At 44.9% G+C, this 9,657-nt stretch overlaps 1 protein-coding gene across 2 annotated transcripts in view; it reads right to left on the reverse strand.

Annotated features, from left to right (window-relative positions):
• The window catches only part of LOC102481968 (receptor-type tyrosine-protein phosphatase O-like), a 12,145-nt gene extending 6,130 nt beyond the window's left edge, over positions 1–6,015 (reverse strand). For both annotated transcript variants that reach the window (XM_027767817.1, XM_006167333.3), the window contains exons 1-2: positions 5,867–6,015; positions 3,649–3,784 (exon numbers count right to left, since the gene is read on the reverse strand). In XM_027767817.1, the coding sequence (XP_027623618.1) occupies positions 3,649–3,784; positions 5,867–6,012 (282 nt within the window). In that variant the 5' untranslated portion in view covers positions 6,013–6,015. The remainder of the gene's footprint in view (positions 1–3,648; positions 3,785–5,866) is intronic.
• Between the last annotated feature and the right edge of the window lie 3,642 nt (positions 6,016–9,657).

Here is a 9,657-nt window from a genome sequence, read left to right on the forward strand (position 1 = left end):
GGGAAAGAGGGAAGGTCAAAATGTAGTCTGTGCAGCATGTTGCAATGATCTGAGTTATGAAATATGCACTTGAAGACCAGCAGTTGGCGTAATGGCTATGTAGCTGGACTCCCATGTAGTCGACTGCAGTTCGAGTCCTGGATCCGGTGGCTTAAACTCACGCCAGGCGCATGTGCATGCATGCCCAAGATTCTGAGAGGAGAATGGAGGAGAAGGGATTGCGGCATGGCTATCCCTCCCCCCACCCCAGGGGGTGATTTCTTGATTCCTGTCTCTCTGTCTTTCTGGCGAGTGCACATGCCCTAGAGCAAAAACCTCTCCTTCCCAAAAGAGAAATATGCACTTGAAGACATGACTGATTTAATTAGTTACTTCTTTTTTTGTGTTTGTTTCTTGGTTTGTTCATTTTGTTTTGGTTAGAGGGTGCATGCGCTCTCCAGAGAGATGAGGGGAAAGAAGAAATGAGAGAAAGAGAAATACCCCACCAGGGCAGGGTCAGGCCGCAATCTCTTCTTCCCCATTTCTCCACCCTGTCATGATGTTGGACTCACATATGTAGATGCCCACCATAGTTTTCAAGCCATGCAGGCCGAGATGCACCTTGTCCGGTCACGTGGGATCTGGCTCCCTGTGCTTATCCACGGCCACATGGCCAACCCTACTTATGCTGATTTGGGACCTGGTGGAGTGGCAGGCCATATAGAGGTCAGAAAATTGGAAACCAGCGATGAGAGAAAACATGGTCCGCATGAAGTGTCTTCATAGGAGGGGAAAAAATGCCTGGACTTCAAGTTATTTTTTTGGTACCAAAATAACTCATACAAAATAAACATGAACTTTGTGAAGTGTCCTCACACAATTCATGGGTTGATTATGTACAAAAAAGCAGAACTCAACTGGAAAATCATTCCGTCCTCTTGAAAGTCATTAGTGTCAGAGAGATGTCCTAGGATAATAAATGTGAAGAGAGTCATTTTTTTACTTTGTTCTTTATTTATTAGATTCGGGACATCAGAAGGCAGCAAAAGTTGAATATAAATGGACGGAGGAGACTCTTAGGTAAATCATCACACAGTATGACCATGGGGAGCAGAGGAAGGAGGAAAGAGAAAGGCAAATGAACAAGATGTTCTAGACGTAGCTAGCAAAACAGACACAAATAACTCACTGGGCCTGGAAAGCAGCTGTCCCCAAATCCCGAGGGAACTCAAGGGTAAAGCTATTGCAGAACAGTTGGGAAAAGGAACCTGGCTGACCTCTGCCCCTTGACTTTGAACTCCCCAAAGAGAGTTCAGGGAAGAGATATTCTACTTAAAAAAAAAGAGCGTTTCCTTGGAGACAGCAACATAAAATGCTATCACAAACGAAGCCAAAGTCTGAGACAAGAAAATCAAGAAAGAAAACAAAACCTTTTGTTGGCTTTGCGTGAAGTCACACGGTGGCTGCTCTAGTTTTGTGTGGTCACACCCCCAAAGAACCATAATGGGACCGAGATGGGATCAAGAGTCTGTCAGGTGAAGGTAGTTTTTAAAAAGGGATTAAGATTCTGTAGCTGGGAAAAGTCAAAACCAAACAGGCTATAATCAAAGCCCATAAAGTTATGAAAGGTATAAATTAAGGAAATGGGGCAGACAATTCATCAAATGTAAAATACTGAAAATAGGGACTGGCCCTTTGAAGCCTGGGGATTAATATGTATAATAGGGAGCTTTAATCACACATTTGGATGTAAATTTATGGAAGTGAAAACCAAAACTAAGGACCAATTATTAATCACGAGGTAGTGGGTTTCTTCAGGAAACCAGACACTTAAAGGTCATCACAACAAGGGAAAGTTCATCTCCCCAGCAGCAGAAAATCAGAAGGCAGCGGGAGAGAAGTGGGCTAGAAGGAGTGAGAAAATGAGTGACTTGCTTCCCTAATGATCAGTGAGACACCTGGATGTTGATGGCTTACTCTCTCCAAAGCAGTATAATCTTGCCATAGCTCACAAATGAATTCATGAAATGACGGTGCCGATACTTGATCAGATGGGAAGGGGAAATGGGAGAAACCTAAGAGGGGGAGAGAGCAGACCTATAACGAGCTAGACAGCAGCCACCGCGCCCGCCTTCCGAGTGATACTGCCATCTAGTGGTGCTGCGGAGGGAAAACACGAGGAAGACCAGGCGTTTTCAAATCCTGTAAGCAGTCAGGTCAGGCTGCGCACCACTCCACAAGAGTTCCTCCCACACACACTCCTTGAGAAAAAGGACTATTGTACGCCTGGAGCTAAGACATCGCGAGCACGGCTGGGTGACTAGGATTATGAACAAGCCATTGTACTTGGGTTTTGGTGCCCACACAGGTGCGCACGCCCACGGCTGCTCCCAGGCATTATGATCCCGTCTGCTGGCATGGCCCTGGGCTGCCACTCCAGACTGAGTGTATTATCAAGCTTCTGGAGAGGGAGGACTGGGGAGAAGAAAAGAAAGACGAGTGGAACAATGCGGGGTATTTCTGGGAGGCTTCCTTGTTAGATAAATCCTTCCACTTCTATTAAAGGCTCTGGTCATGCTGGAAGGCTTAGAAATACTGAAAATTGGGTAGTGTAGTGATTGCTGGAAAGCTTAGAAATACTGAACATTGGGGCCAGCAGGTAGTGTAGTGATGAAGGCACTGGATTCCCACATGATTAACTGCAATTCAAGTCCTGGACGTGGCAGCTAGAAAATCACCCCAGGCCCATGTGCCAGTGTGCGTGGCAGCTGGAAAATCACCCCAGGCCCATGTGCCAGTGTGCGGAAAATCCCAGGAGGAGGATGGAGGAGAAGGGATTGCTGTGTGGCCATACTCCAGGGTGATTTCTCACTTTCTCTCTCACTGTCTCTTGCTGACAAGTGCACACACACACACTATGGCAAAAGCCTTCACACACACACACACACACACACACACACACACACACACACAGATCTAACCCTGATGAGCATCAGAAATGATTGGGACAGAGTCACATGGGAGAGACATTAATGACATTTATTGATTCAAACCCAACATTTCAAATATAAATTAAGTTGCATCAGTTTTGTGGGCTCTGTTTAGTGGCTTTTACCCAGATTGGCTAGCACGGTCACCTCGCAGGCTGTGTGAAGTGGTTTTATTCTATTATAGTACATCCCAGTGCTCTAGATGACTAAGAGGTGTAATATGCTAATGAAAGTGTAATCGCTGGGGCCAACGGATGGTTACAGACCCAGTACTTGAAAATCATGCCAGGTGCAAGTACGTGCATGCCTAAGATCACGGGAGGAGAATGGAGGAGAAGGGATTGTGGTGTGGCCATCCCCCCTGGGGGGGGTGACTTCTCACTTTCCCTTTCACTGTCTCTGTCTCTCTCTACCCCCAGCGAGCACACATACCCTAATGCAAAAACCTCTTCAAAAAAAACAAAAAAAAACAAAGGAAAAAAAAGTGCAATCACTATACATGAATGGGTTTCTAGAAGCTAACATCTCTACCTCGAAGCAGTGTGAACACACACAGTGAGAAAATGGGAAAGGCAGGAGCAGATACAGTTGAGACAACTGCTTTGAAGCATGAGGTTTGCATATGGTAAGGTTTGCAGTCAAGAGAAAATTGAAACACACATATTGATTCTCTTCTTACCTCTGTCTGGACCATAGACATCCGGTACGACCTCATGTCCGACACCAGCCCTAAGATGTCAACGAACTCGTGATCTCGAATGTGCTGCAGGAGTCTGTCGAGGGCGATGAACGTGCCTGTCCGTCCCACTCCAGCACTGAAAAGCACATGCAGACAGCACTTGGGAGGCTTCTTCACAGTTAAAGGTTAACTGGAGACGTCTAAAATACTGCAGGTACCACTGTGATAAAAGACCAAACTACTGACCGTATTTGCCACTTGACCTAAAGACATGCGGATAGAGTTGGTGTTCGTTATAATATCACTTTTTTAAAGTTTATTTTTATTTCTTCACTGAAGGATAGACAGACACTGACCCTCAACAGAGTCTCAATGTTGCGATCCATCTCCAGCCTCCGCCAGCCCTGGGTTATGGTCACAGACATGCTGACATGCTCAGAGACATCTTCAGATGTGACCTGGAACTTTCCCCATAGGGAACCTTGCAGAGCGTTGCATTTTACCTCTGTCCTGTCATCTTCCCCCTAATGTCATGTTTCTGACTCTAACTGCTACCTCTCTTAACGAGAGGCAGGTTTTCACTGCCATGGCCATGTCCTCCCCCAAGCTCGCTGCTTCCTAAGAAAAGTAATGATTCCACCTTGAGCACTCTGGATAGGGGTTTCCTGCTCTCAGAGGCGTGACACACACAATCAGTGCCCCATCTTTTGAATAGCTTTAGAGTTAAGCCTTCACACTCAGCTCAAAAATCTAGCTGAGGTGCTCACATCCCAGCTGTAGTTCTGGAGTCCCGGTGGTCCATGCACCCTCAGCTTGTACACCTGTGTAAGCTCAGTTCACCTTCTCAGATATTCCTTATAGTGCACCTGCCCTTCCAGTGGGTCCTTGCCTGCTGCCATCTCAGAGGGACCTCAGATAGTGGCCTCAAACTCAGATTAAATATTTGGACCCAGTGTCTTCCAGTACCCAAAGCCCAGGACTCAGAGCATAGTTGGATGTGGGCTGACATGGGCTGACCAGCTGCCCACCACAGTCCTAGCTCTTTATTTGAATGGCAGCTCTTTTCTTCCAGTCACCCATGGATGGAAGAGCCAAATGGTTCCAAATGCTGACGTATGGTGACATTATAGGAAAAGAGAGTTGAAGCCGGTTTAGATGCAGAATTTGCTAGAAGAGTCCAACATACTAGCCTAATACACAAAGACAAAGATGCTAGATCTAGGATTATAGATTGATTTGCTCAGAGGGTGTCACTGGAGATCTTCTATCTCTGATACACAATTTGGGCATATTTATGTGCTTTGCTCTTTTGAGAGTGCATAAAAATTTTATAACAATATTCTATTATAGGGTTAGGTTTTAATGCAGCTTTGTCCACTTGGTGGGAAGAAAAGATTAAATTCAAGAATAACTCTTCCTGGGACCAGCAGTTAGCGTAATGGCTATGTCACTAGATTCCCATGTAGTCGACTGTGGTTCAAGTCCCAGACCAGGTGGCTTAAACTCATGCCGGGCGCATGTGCATTCATGCCCAAGATCCCGAGAGGGGAATGGAGGAGAAGGGATTGCGGCGTGGCCATCCCCCCTGGGGGGTGATTTCTCACTTTCTGTCTCTCTGTCTCTTTCTGTCTACCAAAAACCAATCAAAAAAAAAAAAAAAAAAAAAAAAGAATAACTCTTCCCATAAGGAATTCGTGTGAACCTCTATTTCTGATCATGGAATGGGTTTAGAAGTTTAGAGAGAATTTTGAAGAGCAACCATAGCAAATACATTTACCTAAATAAAGAATATTTTCACTTTTATTTCATCTTGTTTTTATGTCTACTCATATTATTTTGAGCTGAGATAAGCTATTTGTAATCGGACCTGTATTTGTTCATGTCGTAACTACTCAGCATTCTTGCTGGGGTTGCATACTATCACATAGAACTTAAGAGCAGGGCCTTTGCAGATGGGCATGCCTGGATTTAAACCCTAACTCTTCCACATTTTAGATGCATGAATTTGTGGGAATCCGTTAACCTCTCTACTTCTCAGTTTATTTTTTATGTGAAAATCAGAATACTATGATCTATTCCATAGCAATAGATAGAAGATAATTACATAATAAGTAAGTAGTATATAATTAAATCTGATCAAGAGTTCATAGAAGAGTAGGCTATTTCCTTTAGTCAGAAAACATCGAGGCTTCAGAGGAAACGCATGTGGTGAGCTCACCTGCAGTGAATGATCATGGGGCCTTTGCTCCTTGTAGCTTGCTGCCGGACCATGTGCACGAACTGCAGGATACTTTCCGCCGCGTTTGCCGTGGGCACACCGTGATCGGGCCATGCAGTGTAGTTAAAATGCATCACATCCTGCATCTCGTCAGCCTTTAGGGGGAAAAGCCAACAACAAGCATTAATCTCTCAGCCCAGTGTCAGGATGGCCCAGGCTTCCACTGCCGATGGAGAAAAAGTAGTCACATGTCACTCCCGATTCATAGGCTTTCCATTTCCAGCTCTGAGCACGGTGGTGTCTGGCAAACGAGGTCCCAGGAAGACAAAACAAAATAAAACAAAAACTAGGTATACAAAGCTTCAAATGGTAGGATGGACGGGCTAATCTATGCCTATGTCGTTAAGGACAAGAGCTTAAGCCGATCAGAGTCTGCATCCTGGCTGTGTCATTTAGAATCTGCATCAGCGTTGGCAATAAATGAACTGTGGAAGGTGCTGTTGGAACTCTACTTAGAGCTGGCCTGGTGCAGTCTGTCGCAGCTGATGCTAACAGCGTATAGCAACGATATCCTCCTGACAGTCGCCCCCCACTGCAGGAGCTGCCTCACTGGAAAAGGCCCAAGAGGTCGCGTTCTGCTGAGGCGGCTGGCAGCTAATAACGGACTGAAACCAGGGTACAGAACTCTACCCCCTTCAGGCAGAATGGGACAATACTCCAGTGCTCTTCATGGAGTCTGGCTGAGGCCTAGACTTCAGCTGAGCCCACAGCTGTGTGTCTTCTTCTCCATCTCATTCTGCTTTCCTCACTCCCCTGTGGGTTTTAATTGACACTATACTTCCAAAAAAATCACTTAGATGAGGATCCCTGCTCAGAGCTCTGCTATTAGGGAACCTGATCCAACCGGCTGAGCTGCAGTTTTCTCATATCTGCAAGAGGCTGCTGACACCTGGAGTAAGGGTGGTTGCAGATTGTGAGCCTGCACGTGAAGGACAGTGCACGTTAGAGATTCTACCATTTCTAGTACTCCATAATTACCAGCACTTACTCCTGGATTGCCCAGTGTCTGTATCGCGTGGGTTCCGGGAATCTCTAGGAAGCAGTCATAGTTTGTGTATCAATCTTATTCATGTACATCAACTACGTTGTTGTTCCCTCTGAACTGAGTAAATACCAGTTAAAATGTGGATCCTTCATGATCAACTCTTTTGGGCCAGCATGTAGTATGGAGGTTAAGGCAGTTGGATTCCACATGACTGACTCTGGGTTTGAGTCCCGGACATAGCAGCTTGAAAATCACATCAGGTGTGTGTGTGTGTGTGTGTGTGTGTGTGCGCCCAGGAGCGCAAAATGCGCAGAGGAGAATGAAGGAGAAGGGATTGTGGCACGGCTATTCCTCCTGGGGTGGGTGTGGGGTTGGTGTGTGAGGTTATTTCTCACTTTCTCTGTCTCTCTTTGGTGAGCACACATGCCCCATAGCAAAAACAAAAATAAAACAAAACATTAAAAACCTTTTTAGGGGACCAGCAGTTAGCATAATGGCTATGTCGCTGGACTCCCATGTAGTCGAATGCAGTTCAAGTGCCAGACCTGGTGGCTTAAACTAACTCCAGGTGTGTGTGTGTGTGTGTGTGTGTGCCCAAGATCCCAAGAGGAGAAATGAGGAGAAGGGATTGCGGTGTGGCCATTCCCCTCCCCCCGTGGGGTGATTTCTTGCTTTCTGTCTCTCTGTCTCTCTTTGTCTTTCTGGCAAGTGCAGGCACCCTATAGCAAAAACCTCTCAAAAACAAACAAACAAACAAAACAAAAAACAAAAACAAAACAAAAACTTTTTAGCTCCTATTACTTTGTTAGTGTGATTTATTCTCTTGTTATCAACTAAGAAAACTATTCCAAAGATCTGATTCATCCCTCATCTTTCAAACTTGCTAAGAGAGCCTTGAATTTGCTCACAAGATAGAAAACCATATCATAAGTTGGGAGAGCATGGCATGGCTATGAGTTTGAAGCTGAAATTTAGGTATTAAAAAAAAATTCCAGGACCAGCAGTTGGCGTAATGGCTATGTCACTGGACTCCCATGTAGTCGACCACAATTCGAGTCCCAGACCCGGTGGCTTAAACTCATGCCGGGTGCGTGTGTGTGCGTGCCCAAGACTCCAAGAGGAGAATGGAGCAGAAGGGATTGCGGCATGGCCATCCCCCCTGGGGGGTGATTTCTCGCTTTCTGTCTCTCTGTTTCTGTCTTTCTGGTGAGCGCATGCACTCTATGGCAAAAACTTCTTCCCCCCCTGCAAAAAAAAATCCATAGTCAGTGGTCCTGGAAGAGCAAAATTTGTATCTATGTCAGTAATGTATAAATAAAATACATAAATAAAAATATAGTAAGTGTGTATAAATATAAATGTCATTGCTTTACACCCACTGTCTCTTTGGCACTTAAGACCATGCATTGCCTTCACTATTTTCAAGGCCCTGCCTTAGACAAATGGGGAATGAATTCTACAAAGATGCTGGCTACCCTCCCCACTGAGGGCAAGAGAGAAGCAAACAAACAAAACAAAAAACAAAAACAAAACAAAAACTTTTTAGCTCCTATTACTTTGTTAGTGTGATTTATTCTCTTGTTATCAACTAAGAAAACTATTCCAAAGATCTGATTCATCCCTCATCTTTCAAACTTGCTAAGAGAGCCTTGAATTTGCTCACAAGATAGAAAACCATATCCTAAGTTGGGAGAGCATGGCATGGCTATGAGTTTGAAGCTGAAATTTAGGTATTAAAAAAAAATTCCAGGACCAGCAGTTGGCGTAATGGCTATGTCACTGGACTCCCATGTAGTCGACCACAATTCGAGTCCCAGACCCGGTGGCTTAAACTCATGCCGGGTGCGTGTGTGTGTGTGCCCAAGCCTCCAAGAGGAGAATGGAGCAGAAGGGATTGCGGCATGGCCATCCCCCCTGGGGGGTGATTTCTCGCTTTCTGTCTCTCTGTTTCTGTCTTTCTGGTGAGCGCATGCACTCTATGGCAAAAACTTCTTCCCCCCCCCCAAAAAAAAATCCATAGTCAGTGGTCCTGGAAGAGCAAAATTTGTATCTATGTCAGTAATGTATAAATAAAATACATAAATAAAAATATAGTAAGTGTGTATAAATATAAATGTCATTGCTTTACACCCACTGTCTCTTTGGCACTTAAGACCATGCATTGCCTTCACTATTTTCAAGGCCCTGCCTTAGACAAATGGGGAATGAATTCTACAAAGATGCTGGCTACCCTCCCCACTGAGGGCAAGAGAGTTACCCAGACATCCAGAATGGTGCAGAATAATTAGACTATTCAAAACCCTGAGGATTTAATAATGCTCAGCCACCAGACTACTTTGGTTGCCCAGAAAAGATAACAACAATGCTGGCCCTGTTCAAATGCTGATTGTAATCAGCATAAGTCTTGTACATTGTAGCCTCATAGGTACCTATCTCAATAGTTTATTCCACTAAAAGGTGCAAGGTGGTTTAAAATCAGGAAGCCATTAAATTGGCATTTGTCCCCCCACAGCTAGAACCCAGGAGTCCTAGAATTGGGGTCAGCCCTGCCAGCTACATAGCAAGGCATAAAGCCATGGGAACAAACAAGCTTTCTGATAATGTTTAGTCTCCAGCTCTCTCTTGGTTCATGCCACGTTTCAAGTTCTAGATAGTGACAATTGTGCATATAGTCATTTTCTTATTTTCTTGATTTGTTTAGTATTTTTATTGCCAGAGAGTGTATGTGCTTGCCAGACAGAGGGAA

This window comes from Tupaia chinensis, unplaced genomic scaffold (genome assembly GCF_000334495.1).
Source record: "Tupaia chinensis unplaced genomic scaffold, TupChi_1.0 Scaffold144702_1, whole genome shotgun sequence".
NCBI lineage: Eukaryota > Metazoa > Chordata > Mammalia > Scandentia > Tupaiidae > Tupaia > Tupaia belangeri.